The following is a 13,647-nucleotide window of genomic DNA, read 5'->3' on the forward strand; positions in this document are numbered from 1 at the left end:
TGATAAATGTGTCAAGGAAAATTTCACGCTTTTTGTTATTAAAATGTCTTAAATATTATTTTGCAAAATGTGCTTGTTTGTGTAGTATGCAATTTCTGGGTTGGAAGCATTTGAATTTTCAATCTTTTCAAATAAAAACTTTAAGCAAAAGAACCCAGATGCTCTCCATAAAATACATACTATTTGCTCGTTAAAATGGTCCGTTCCATTTACCATTCTATTTCTTGACCATCTTGCCTCACTGACGTTGCCTCGTTTTAAATTTGTTGCTAATATTATAGGCATAAAATGAAATATCATTGTTTTAATTTTTATTTCCCTGTTTAATGATGAGGTTTAATATATTTAAGATCTGTTGGTCACTTACAGTTCTTCTATGGATAATTTGCTATTTCTCTCCAGAGTTCTCTTTATCTTAACTGATCTGAAGTAGTTGTTCATATATATTGTATGTATATAAGTTTTATCCATCACAAATAACTTTTCCCAATATGTGTGATATCTCCCAACCTTTTATAGTGTTTATATATAAGTTAAACATATTAATATAGTCAAACCTGTATTTTCTTTTATATAGATATAAATCTATATTTTTCTTCATTTTTCTTTATCCTATCATAAAGTCATCAATATATGTTTACATTTTCTTTTGAAAGTTTAAAGTTTTCATCTTCTATATTTAGTTTTCCAATCTATTTGCCATTTTGCTTACCAAGCGAGGTAGCAATCTCCTTTAATATTTATTACTAATATAGCTCTAATTGTTTCCTATGTATCAAATTATCACAAATTTATGGTATGAGGTAGGATTCTCCATTAATTCTTGTTATTCTGCTGTATTCACTACTTTCTTACTGCTGTGATCAAATAATCACAAACTTAACACTTAAGATAATCCCTGTAGTCAGGCACAATCAGGACAAATTGGGGCCACCATCCTAGTCACAAAGAAAGGCTACAAGATTCATGTGCAATCACAGCAACAAACTAAATCCAATAGCTAAAAGCAATACAGGGAGGGCTGGGAAGGTGGTTCAGTGGTAGAGCGCTTGCCTTGCATGCATGAGGCCCTGGGTTCGATTCCTCAGCACCACATAAGCAAAAAGAAAAAAAGCCGGAAGTGGTGCTGTGGCTCAACTGGTAGAACGCTAGCCTTGAGCTGAAGAGTTGAGGGACAGCGCCCAGGCCCAGAGTTCAGGCCCCATGACCGGACCCAAAAATAAATAAATAAATAAAAGCAATCCAGGGAACAAGTCCAGTGAGAATGAAGAAGAGATGGATGACAAAAGAAATGATAACAGAATTGGTGGATAAAAGGAGAGATGTAAAAACAACTTCAAAAGCTTAAAGAAGAAATGACAAAGAAAAATCCAAGACTCTCAGAAAGACACAGAGAGGAAAATAGACACACTATACACCACATTAAAAGGCGAAATGGACACTATAAGAACTGATCCCAGAGCCATAAAAGGTTCAATTTCTACAATGCCACCTACACTTGAATCCATAAGTAACAAAATAAGTGAGTTGAAAAACAGAACTTCAGAAGAGGCAGATAAAACAGAGGAGCTAGAACAAAAAGCCAAAAGTATGGAAAAAACACTCCGAGCCTACCAAAGAGAAGTCCAGAAATTAGCAGACTCAGCTAAGAAATCAAATCTATGCATAATTGGGATCAATGTGGGGGAAGAATTTAATACTAAAGTCATGGAAAACCCTATTCTATAAAACAATAGCTGAGAATTCCCCACTCAAGAGAAAATCTTAACAGAAGCATACAGTAAAAATATCAGACATGAATAGCAAGGAATTGATTTTAAATGTCCCAAAATCAAAGGAGCTATATTACAATGGAAAGAAAACCAGAATTACCACCAAACCCTCAACAGAAGAAGAACCTTGGTTGTATAATTCAAGCACTGAAGATCAACAACTGCCAACTCACACTGATCTACCTAGAGAAACTATCATTTACATTAGATGGTAAAACCAAAACCTTCCATCACAAACAAACATTAGAAGAATTCATGATCACTAAGCCAGCATTACAAAGAATTCTAAAGAGAGGAATACAATCTGAAGAAAACAATCAAAATCAAAGAAACACATGTGACAAAGCCACTATAAGATCAATTTAGTAAACAAAGGAAGAGGGGAAAAAACAAAACACAAGAAATTAAGAAAATGGCAGAAAACATGACATATCTCTCTATAATAACCCTAAATATTAATGTACTCAATTCTCCAGTGAAAAGAATAACAGATTGGATCAAAAAATAAGATACATCCATTCATTCTGTTTTGGGTTATTTTTTGATTAAAGCTTCCACTAATTATGATATATGTCTTTTAACTTATTACCTGTATTGTCACATTTACTGAATAAATACAAGATATTAATCTCTGATCTTAGATAAAAGAATTCAGATACAGGCAAAATAACATACCTTTAGGTAAAAAGAACAGTCAAGAATGTCATAAAGGCTGTCAAGCTAACTTAGAAAATAGCCCTGTTGAAAAAAAAAGACAATCCAAGTTTATTATTTTGTAGTTATCATAACTGTTCCGTTAAGGGTCTCATCAGACCGATCTTCTAAGTTCACTAGTCAGTGGAAGAATTTCATTTCATTTAGTTGTCGAAGTTTCTTGCTAGCTTTTGGCCAAGAACAACTCTCAGGTCCTTGAGTTGCTTTCTATGTGGCCCTTTCCATAGGATATTCGTTTTGTTGCAATTGGCAGAAAAAATTCTTTCTTACTCCCAATTATTTTCACTTCTTTTAAAGGCTGTTTGGTTAGGTCAGGTATATTTAGTACAACTTCCATTTTGAGTCACCTGAACCAAGCCACCTTGAACCCTCTATACCAACTTCTTCACTAAGTAACTTCTTAGTAACTTCTGTTGCACAGAATTAGTCTATGAAATCCTGGCCAAATTCCTCAGTGACAAAACTGTGAGACGGGGCTGGGAATATGGCTTAGTGGTAGAGTGCTTACTTAGCATACATGAAGTCCTGGATTTGATTCCTCAGTATCACATAAACAGAAAAAGCCAGAAGTGGCACTGTGGCTCAAGTGGTAGAGTGCTAGCTGTGAGAAAAAAGAAGCTCAGGGACAGTGCCCAGACACTAGTTCAAGCCCCAGGAGTAGCCAAAAAAAAAAAAAAGAAAAAAGAATTACTACATTTTAAGGTAGTTTGTAAAACACAGCAGGCTTCCAGAACATAAGTCCAGAAATTATTTTTTTTGGGGGGGTGGTCTTAGGTTTTGTTTTTTTTTTTTTAATAAAATTAGCTTGAACGTATTTTCTACTGGTTAGAAAAAGCAAAATGTAAAGATAGGTAAGTACAGCCTAGAGTCTGAAACTCTAGGCTTAGAGTTAATACTGAAACTCAAAGCTTAGACTACTGTTCTCTCCAATGTAAGTGAATAAGAAAATGTTATTCTTAGCCGGGCGCTGGTGGCTCATGCCTGTAATCCTAGCTACTCAGGAGGCTGAGATCTGAGGATCGCGGTTCAAAGCCAGCCCGGGCAGGAAAGACCGTGAGACTCCTATCTCCAATAAACCACCAGAAAACCGGAAGTGGCGCTGTAGCTCAAGTGGTAGAGTGCTGGCCTTGAGCTGAAGAGGTGAGGGACAGCGCCCAGGCCCAGAGTTCAAGCCCCCGACCGACAAAAAAAAAAAAAAAGAAAATGTTATTTTTATTTTGAATGTTCCACTCTAGGCAAAGCAGTTAGTAATAGACCAGCATCTTCATGCAAACCAGCCTAACACAAGACTGGTGAGGAGCAAAGTGCATATTGAATCTCCATCCTCATTTGCCCCAGCATCTTTGTGCAAGGCCAAATTTGTATAATCTGTAACAGCTTTATAAGCTAAAGTACAGGGCAATGTTTCTGTATTTGCAAATGACACAAATTCTTGTGGGTGGCATTGAACTTAGTTGATAAGGATAGAAAGATCTTACAGATCTGAGAGTGGGCAGATGAGTGCATAAATTAATCACAGGAATTATCAGTCACACAGGAGAGGGAGACAGTTACTATAGACTATTCCCTGAAGAAAACTATAGAGACTTCTTTTGATAGTGAAAAGAGCAGTTCCTGATTGAATCATGACTCAGCATACCTCCTGACATGCAAAGCAGTACCACTTACTTGGCTAATGCTTTGGCGGAAGTTGAATAAGGCAGAAATCATCAAGATTAGAAAACAACAGACAGAGTGAGAAGAAAAGGGAGTTTCTGAAATAAGGATACTGGATCTAAGTAACACCATCTTGGCATCTTCATAGAAGATGAAGACTTTTGGACAACTCTACAGGTGTTAGAAGACATTCTTTGGACTACAGATGTGTTGTTAGTTGTTAAGTTCCAGGAAAGTCATGCTTCCCGTAGATAACTGAGTCCTGATGACCCGATTGTTCCCCTAGACAGTTGGTTTTGCTTATTAGGAATAAGTGTCCTCATCTAGCTTGCTTTGTTTCATGTATAACATTTTTGTTGGGCTGGGTGCCACACCCAAACATGTGTTTTTTTTCTTTAAAAGCTTTAAGTTCTGTACTGGGCTACAGGTCTTTGAAATAGGAATCCAATAAAGACTCTCAATTCGACTTCTTAAATGTGGCTTCTGTTAACTTGCAGATGGAGTTACCTTACAACATTTCCACATAGGATAGATACAAAGTACAAGCCAATCACATCCCACTGGAAGCAGCAACAGTGGTAGAAGTGGAAACAGGGACTATAGCAGGTTAGGGTCTAGAACTAGCAGCTCTCAGGTTGGTTGTGATAGAATTAGATGCCTGGTATTATACTCTATGTTTTGCTGCACTGAAAGTATGTTACAAGCTAGATGCCAGTGGCTAATGCCTAATCCTAACTACACAGGAGGTTATGACCCAGAATCTTGAGATTCAATACCAGCCGGAAAAGTCTAAGACTCTAGATCCAAACTAATTGGCAAAAAGGCTGGAGACATGGTTAAGTAGGAGAGCACCAGTCAAGCAACCAAGCTGAGCAAGCATAAGGCCATGAGTTCAAACCCCAGTATCAGAAAAAAAAAATATTACAGACTCAGTAATTTAGAAAGGAACTTTTTCTTACAGTTCTAGAAGCTGGGAAGTTTATTATAAGATGTGGGCATCTAGTTAAGGTCTTCTTGCTGTATCATAATATGGCAGAGGATATCACATAAGAGTGGAAAATATCTCTTCTTATAAAATCACTGATCCCATTTGGGGAGCTCAGCCTCAGGACCTCATCTGACTCTAATTACTTCCCAAAGGCCCCAAGCTTTAAATCACATCCATTTATCAAGTCTGTAATACATGAGCTTTGGGCAACACAATCAAACTGAAGTAGGGATGTTGGATCTGGTCCGCATTTTGGCCACATGGTGGATGATAAGGAGTTGAATCTGGTGGGGGCCATCTGTCTTGATGATGGAGGCAGGGAAGACCCATCTCCCAGATGATGAGCATGCCTGAATTCCTAGAGACAAGGGTGGTTATTTACTGGATCTGCCAGTCTTGGGTCATGAACTCTCAAGCTCCCTGTGACCCTGCCCTTTGACCTGACCCTATTTAGGTCCAGACCAGCTCAAGTGCCATTACACTATGTTTGTCTCCTGCTTCTCCTCTGGTCAACATGGCGTATCACTTCAGCTCCCCATTGGAGTTGATCTGGGTTGTTGGCATTGCTCTTTCTTTCCTCTCCAGCTCTCACTGCTCAGTTTTCTAACAGTGTTAAGTGTATTTTCTGGGTTGCAGATCCTTGTGACAAAAAAGTCCATCTGCAGACCACTGGTTCTCCAATAAAGGTTCGCAATTAGACCTCTCAAAATGTGGCTTCTCTGTTTTCTCACTGTACAACAAAACTACAGTATATAATCCACAGGCTCAGTGACTCCAGCATGTAAGCTGAGATACTCAGAAGGCTGAGATCAGATGATCCTCATTCAGTCCCAATGTAAAAATACAAAATATACTACACTTTGCTTGGACACATAGGATTAAAAGAAACATTGTTGGCACTATATAGCATATGACCAGTCTTTGTGGTTATGTTTCCAGTCTTTGTGTTCTGTTTAGGTCAAATCTTTTCCACATTTTTCTCAATATCAATAGGCTATAAAATTTCCAATTCTCCAAGTATGTATCATTGGTAATGTTAATTTGTGTGTGTGTGTGTACACACACACACATGCATATGCCAATACTGGAGCTTGAACTGGTACACACATAGGCCTGGGCATTGCCTTTTTTTTTAACTTTTTCTGCTCAAGGCTGACAATCTACCACTTGAGCTATATCTACATTTCTAACTTAATTGGAGATAAAGAGTTTCACAGACTTTCCTGCCCAGAGTAGCACTAAACCATGATCCTCAGATCTCAGACTCCTGAACAGCTAGGATTACAGGTGTGAGCCACCAGTACCAGACTTTACAAGCTTTTGCTTAACAATTTCTCCTTTAGTTCACATCTCTTCTCTCGTATTTTATTATAATGCGCTTATAGAAGGCGAACCCAAGTTGCACTTTTTACCTCATTCAAGTGTCTCATAGGACATAAACCAGAAGAGTTGACAAGAGCTGCTTCTTTTGAATTCCATTAATCCATCAATATTCATATATGCAAAATGTCTTTTAGAAACATTTAAATATTTAGTAAAAGAGAACTACTATAATGTTTGATGGTTCATATATTCAATAGTTGATATATTTGATAGTTGTAACAACCATCAAAAAGATTTTTAAGCCAGGCACTGTGGGCTCATGCCTGAAATCCTAGCTACTCAGGAGGCTGAGTTCTGAGAATCAATCATAGTTTCAAGCCAAACTGTGAAGGAAAATCTAGGAAAATCTTAACTCCAATTAATCACCCAAAAGGGAAGCACAGTGATAATGTGCCTTTATCAAAAAAGTTAAGGGACAGCAGCCTGGTCTTAAGTTCAAGCCCCAGGACTGGCACACAGAAAAATGTAAATACTATCTCAAAAAATCTTTACTTTAACCTGTAGTTGTGTGTCTCACCATTTCACAGTTTGGAAAAGGATGCATTGGGATTGCTAAGGTCTTTAAGTCAAAGTCATTAAGTGATACTCTTTAATTCAGTGCTATACTTTGTAACTCAATCAGCAAAATATAGAGAAGCCACATTTTGAGAGGTTGAATTGTGAGTCTATATTAGAAAGCCCACGGCTGCAGGAAGACTCCTCTCTCAAAGACCTTCAGCCCAGAACAGAGCTAGCTAGCACATAGCTTTTAAAGACAAAAACCTCATGTTGAGGCAGAACCAAGCCTTAACAAGTGTTATACATAGGGCAAACTGGATAAGGATACTAACAAAAGTGTTACATAAAACAAAGCAAGGGGGTGGGAATGTGGCTTAGTGGTAGAGTTCTTGCCTAGCATGCATGAAGCCCTGGATTCAATTCCTCAGTACCACATAAACAGAAAAAACCTCAAGTGGCACTATGGCTCAAGTGGTAGAGCACTAGCCTTGAGCAAAAGCAGCTCAGGAACCGTGTCCAGGACCTGAGTTCAAGCCCCAGGACTGACAAAAACAAACAAAAAACACAAAGCAAGCTAAATGAGGATAACTTATTCCAAATACAAGAGTCACACATAGGCAGAGCTGGCTATCCAGGGGAACAAAAATGGGGCAATCAGAACCCCAATTATCTAGGGGAAGCATGTGCTTCCTGGAGCCCAATAATTATATTTTCAATTCAAAGAATGTCCTCTATCACTCTAGAGTTCTCAGAAAGTCCCATTTTCTATTAACTTCTATCAAGATGCCAAAATGGCATTACTTAGATTAAGTATCCTTATTTCACTACTATCAACTATAAAATGGAGAAAAGAGATGAATACACTAGGGAATTAAATTGAGATGTTCAAAATCAAACCATTTAGATAAATATTAGTTAATATAAAATGTTTCAATAAACTAAATTAATTGCTTTTTGGAGATGGGGACAGTGTAACTGAGCACAGGCTCTGGTGGGAGACTTTTCTAACTTTTAGATTAAAACCACAATAGCCTATTGCCTATTGCAATAAATAAGCAACTTGTTAAAAACTCTTTAAAATATCTTTAGTTCCACATATTTTAATATCACAGAAAAATTGTAATTTCAGAAAAGAAAAATCCTAAATCTTATAAGGACACAAGTATGTGAAGGGGTTCTAGGACCAGGAAACACAGATCCTGTAACAATCTGTTTGATAAACTCAATCCTACTGCTATTATTTTCTTTAGTTTGTTGCTAAAGAATACTATTGCCTAAAGTAACTTAGCAGGAAACCTCAGAAAGCCAAGAGAAAAGCAATGAGCCCAAAGCTCTTTCAAATTAAGCCATTCTATTTTAATCAGTCCATTCTGGTGACCCTTAATAAATTATCTCATTTCCATCTTCAGGTCTGTCAGGTTGAACAACTTGCCGTATTCCAAACGCTTTAATGCAAGTGTCTGCAAACCAGTAGAGCTGAAATGAGGAGCTATAGTTGGGGATTCTCGCTCTGCAGTCATCCTTGTTTTTTCTTCTTTGACAACACTTCAAATTCCAAAAACCTGGCAAGAATGATTTTCATATTTTAAGAGATCTAGTGCAGAGGGGGTGGGGGTGGGGGAAGAAGGTACTGAAAAGTGTCTCTAAAAATACAAAAGCTATGCATTGGAATTTCTTTTTTTTTTTGATGAGGGAGGAAAGTTTGAGCACGCTACCCCACAACAAGCAAGGGAGCTGGAGGACCAGAGGGCTGCAGCAGACACCTGTAACCCAGGGAGCGAGGGGGGGGGGGGGAGGGAGGGTCAGCTCCAAGACACCAATTCACCAAGGCAGGCTGGAGGCAGATGGGAACCCCGGTGTTCGCACATCTACCCACGCGGCCCACCTCGCCACAGACGTCATCGGTGGGTAACCAGGATAGGTCAGAGAACCTCAGGGGCCCCATCGGCGCCACCTCCACAGGAGCCAAGCTACGTTTCCCCTTTCGCGTGTCTTCGCCCTCTGCCTACGGCCCCTCCACAAGCTGAAATCCGTCCACATTACAAACTGGCTAAAGCTAGCCAAGCTGGGCGATGTAATGGGGTATCTCCTGCGCTTTCCCCCTCACGTCTTTAAACTGCTGCCCACCCGTTACTTTCCCCCACGCGCGAAAGCAAACCAAGCTAACCGCCGCCCAAGATCGGGCGTCAACGTGGCGGAAACGGCAAAACCCACCAATCACCTGGGTCGCTAAGCCTAGGACCCGCCCACCATTCTCACCAGCCAATTACCTTCATGGTTCTTCTGCCACTCCCATCCACACAACCCCGCCCTCTCCCACACACGCTCTCCAAGTTCACTGCCTCAAATATCCAAACCCGCTGTGCCAGGCGCCCTCTTCCCCATCACGAGAGGCCATCTGTTTCCCACCCCCCATTCTAAAAGTGGAAACGACCTTCCTGGTAGCTGTCTCATCCAAAGGCGAAGCGAAAGGAAAGAGAAAACGCTGCCTAGAAGGCCCGCCCCGAGGCATTTTCCCCTTCCCCCGGAAGTGATTCTCGCTGCGCGGTGGGGAGGGGTGGGGACTGACGGCTGGGTTTATCCCAGCATGCCCCGGGCTTCCGGTGACCTCTGGCCCTTTTCTCTAGTCCGCTCCTAGTGTCTGGCGTGCTCGCTCCTCCATCGCCTTCCCTGTCTCCGTCCACTGTGCCTTCGTACGCTGCCGGGTGACTGTGGCGTCCGCGACGGGCTGGGAGGCGGTGGCAGGGGACAGTCGTCATGGCCTCCTCTAAGCCCGTGGAGGCGGCAGTGGTCGCCGTGGCTGCGCCGGGCCCCGGGAGTGGAGTAGGCGGTGGCGGCGGGGCCTCGGGCCCCAGCCCGGGCGGCCTCCCTCGATGGCAGGTGGCACTGGCGGTCGGGGCGCCCCTGTTGCTGGGCGCCGGTGCCATGTACCTGTGGAGCCGACAGCGGAAACGCCGGGAGGCCGGGGGCCGGGGCGACGCCAGCGGCCTGAAGCGCAACAACGAGCGGAAGACCCCGGAGGGCCGGGCCAGCCCAGCCCTGGGGAGCGGACTTCCGGAAGCTTCGGGAGCCCACCTGGAACTGGTGAGATGGATACCCGCCGGGCCGGAGGGGGGACCCGAGCCTCGGCTCTTCCCAACCGCTGGGGCCCGCGAGGCGGGGGGCCTCCCGTCATTCGGAAACTGCCGAGAAGCGGCCCCGGGGTTCCCGAGACTTCACGGCTGGTACCTTTGGAAGGACCCGAATTACAGTAGCTCGAGGGAGCCCAGGAGCCGCCTTCTTTAACCGTTTCCTTGGGATTTCCGTAATACCTTTATTTGGCTTTTTTTTCTTCTTCTTCTTAGTGACACAGCACTTATTTGACAGTCGTAGGTGTAGAGCACATTTACGGGTGTAGTGTCTGTGTTTACAGATGGAGTGATTCATTAAAATGCAGTCCGTAACAATTGGTACGTTGGAAAAATGGATGGCTTCTGAGTTTGACCGAGGCCTAGATTTTATTCGAAAAGAAGTTTTTAATGTCGAAATCCCGCCTTTTTAAAAGCTGTTTTGTTGTTGTGTATTTACATGGGGAAAGGAGGAGAGCTACCACGAAAAAAAGGCGAGGGAAAAAAAAGAGAGCTGGCTTTGTTTTTTATTTTTGTTTTTTCTAAAATTAAAAATAATACTGGTTGCATTTCTTTGTAATCTATGAGAGTAAATTCTTAGACTGTTAAGGCTGAAATCATAATAGGTTCTCTGATATAGGTTAAGCGTTGGAAGCTCTGGTGAACTGCGCTCTCTGATTTTGTTAAACTATTAAGTACCCTTTTGGTATCTGACAGCTGTGTGCAGAATTAGCCTGGCTGCCTAACAATATTGGGATTGGTTGACGTGGATGTTTTTGTTTGAATGCGTTCTGGATTTGTACAGTCGTTGTACCGGAGAAAAGCAGGGTTCAGAGAAATTCAAGGGTAAATATTTCCAAGTTAGGTGCATATGTAAATCGGTTTTGTACATATACAAGCTCAAATACCCTCATACATGTTATTTTCATTCTGCTCAGGTTGCAGACATGTTTTTGCCATGTAGTCAGTCTAGCATTAAAGAAAATTTGGATGTAGGAATGGTTACAGTACAACACTATAGTATTTTATAGTGGGAATACTGTAGGTTAGTGCCTATACGATGTGAAGCATTAGCTAGCCACTAAGAGAGCCATATATATATATATGTAAGATCGCTCTTATGGGAGACATAAACATGGCCTATTTCTAATCTTTTTAATAAAGAAGATAAATTACACTCTGGAAGAAACCATGGAGTGGCAGGAGGAAAAGGAGGGTACACTTTAAACTGGGCTCTCCATCACTGTTATTGGGAGAGTCATTTTATCTACCTGTTACAATGTCATTACTGTAGGAAAAAATGATTAGAATATAAGATTTCTTGTTACATTGCCTCCACAACTAAGAACAGATGATTGTGAGAATGTCATTTTCATATGCATGAAATTACCCAAAGTCTAGTAAATGAATGAAAAGTACATAAAAAGTTCTCAGTTCTGTAATAATAACTAAAAATACAGTTGCTGTACATGAAACTGTCATTTTCTTACAGTTTCAACCATGGCACCTCCTTCCAGGAATTTATCAAATTCCTTTCAGAATTTAAATTTTAAGTTCCCTTTTCAGCTTTCCAGTTTTCAGTTTTAAATTTTATATAAGTGGTTTGTAGCTTTGTAATTTTATAAAGAATATTTTTAATTACCTAAATGTGCTCAAAAATAGACTTTAAAATGGAATTTTTTTGTATAATTGAAATGCTTTAAAAATTACTTACTAGTTTTGACTCCAGACAAAACAGACATCCTTGCATATGCCATTGTTCAGCTTGTAAAATTTTTGTGGTCTTCTACCTAAAATCTTACTTTGAATTTCTGTTTTAGTAAAGTAGTAATAAGAATGTGTCATTATGGGGCTGGGAAGGTGGCTCAGTGGTAGAACGCTTACCTTGCATGCCTGAGGCCCTGGGTTCCATTCCTCAGCACCACATAAGCAAAAAGCCGAAGTGGTGCTGTGGCTCAAGTGGTAGAAGAGCTGAGGGACAGTGCCCAGGCCCAGAGTTCAGGCCCCACGACCAGGCCCCCCCCCAAAAAAAAAAGAATGTGTCATTTTTTTGATGGAAATGCATATTTTAGTTTTTGGTGATTAATAAATATTTAGATTATTTTTTGTCTTTTAAGTAATCTTACAAATATTTTTAGACTGCCTAAATATAACCAATTTATAATTAATGTGTTATCTTTGGTTGCATGCATTACTCTACTTTTCATAGCCTATAAATTGGCAGCCCCACTGTGTTTTGTAAATAGGTAAACATTTGCTTCATTCAACTCATTTAAAAAAAAAAAAGAAAACTGAAAATTTTTCTGACTTCTCTACTTGAGCAAATAATAGGTGAAACTTTTAAAGGAATGAATGGACAATAAAATTTGTCCATTTGTCTAGGTTTCATATTAGCAGTAGAGTGGAAAATCCTGTATTTGGCTTTGTTTTTGTAGGTTGACTTATGTAAAGTCAACTAATGAGATTACTGGCTTTTGTCTCTTGGATTTGAAATTTTCTTGTGTAATGTAGATCTTATCTAGTTGTCTTTATTTGTAATAAAAACTTGTAAAGCAGATGCAAAAGCTATTCATACTTGTTTTAATTAATGAACATTTCAAGGAGTTACAGAGAAGTATCCAATCACAATTGATAGTCTCTGAGACTATTAAATTATATCCACTTTAAGCAACCAGATTTTACCATGACATGCTGTTTTGCTTCAGTAAATTTTTTTTTTTTTTTTTTTTGGGTCCGGTCATGGGGCCTGAACTCTGGGCCTGGGCGCTGTCCCTCAGCTCTTCAGCTCAAGGCTAGCACTCTACCACTTGAGCAACAGCACCACTTCCGGCTTTTTTCTTTTTGCTTATGTGGTGCTGAGGAATCGAACCCAGGGCCTCATGCATGCAAGGCAAGCGCTCTACCACTGAGCCACCTTCCCAGCCCTGCTTCAGTAAATTTTTTAAAAGCTGGAATTACAATTTTTCAAAACTGAAAAAGGGTTCTTTGAAAGTGATCTTGTCCCTAACATTGCTCAATCTAAATTTATCTTCAGGGACTACCAAAAATACTATTCTAGCTTCAGAAATGTCTTAGATATTTATCTTTTTCTAACATCTTATGATTTTTAAATTCACTTTTTTAAAAAGCATTGCGATAGTTATTTTAATGTACATCCGTAGTATTCCACATAAAAGGTTTGTATTTTAATATAAACATACAATGCAATTTTATACTTTACAAGGAGATTCTGTACATCAGGGTAACATCTTAAAGTACAGAGTTTTCCTTTTTACTTTATGATTGTGCACTTCGAACTTAACAGAAAAAGAACACAAAATCCATTTTATTTTATTTTATTTTTTGCCAGTCCTGGAGCTTAAACTCAGGTCCTAGGTGATGTTTCTGAGCTGCTTTTGTTCAAGGCTATCACTGTACCACATGAGCTACAGAGCCACTTCCAGCTTTTTCTGTTTATGTGGTACTGAGGAATTGAACCCAAGGAAGGCTTCATGCATGCTAGACAAGCAATCCGCCATAAAGCTACATC

At 40.1% G+C, this 13,647-nt stretch overlaps 2 protein-coding genes and 1 long non-coding RNA gene across 3 annotated transcripts in view; 1 reads left to right on the forward strand and 2 right to left on the reverse strand.

The window, feature by feature from the left end:
- LOC138832411 (transmembrane protein 45A-like) overlaps positions 1-2,585 on the reverse strand; it is a 40,738-nt gene extending 38,153 nt beyond the window's left edge. The window contains exon 1 of the mRNA XM_070030381.1: positions 2,448-2,585. The gene's annotated coding sequence lies outside the window, so the exon portion shown is untranslated. The remainder of the gene's footprint in view (positions 1-2,447) is intronic.
- Positions 2,586-8,071: 5,486 nt separating this feature from the next.
- LOC138832412 (uncharacterized) lies at positions 8,072-9,432 on the reverse strand. The gene is made up of 2 exons (XR_011373553.1): positions 8,897-9,432; positions 8,072-8,573 (listed from the first exon to the last, which is right to left on the reverse strand). It is a non-coding gene; the product is annotated as an uncharacterized lncRNA (long non-coding RNA).
- Tomm70 (translocase of outer mitochondrial membrane 70) overlaps positions 9,432-13,647 on the forward strand; it is a 29,939-nt gene continuing 25,723 nt past the window's right edge. The window contains exon 1 of the mRNA XM_070030379.1: positions 9,432-10,095. Within this exon, the coding sequence (XP_069886480.1) occupies positions 9,769-10,095 (327 nt within the window). The 5' untranslated portion in view covers positions 9,432-9,768. The remainder of the gene's footprint in view (positions 10,096-13,647) is intronic.

The sequence above is a fragment of the Dipodomys merriami genome, unplaced genomic scaffold, assembly GCF_024711535.1.
Source record: "Dipodomys merriami isolate MVZ:Mamm:240054 unplaced genomic scaffold, mDipMer1.0.p SCAF_2, whole genome shotgun sequence".
NCBI classification, from domain to species: Eukaryota; Metazoa; Chordata; class Mammalia; order Rodentia; family Heteromyidae; genus Dipodomys; species Dipodomys merriami.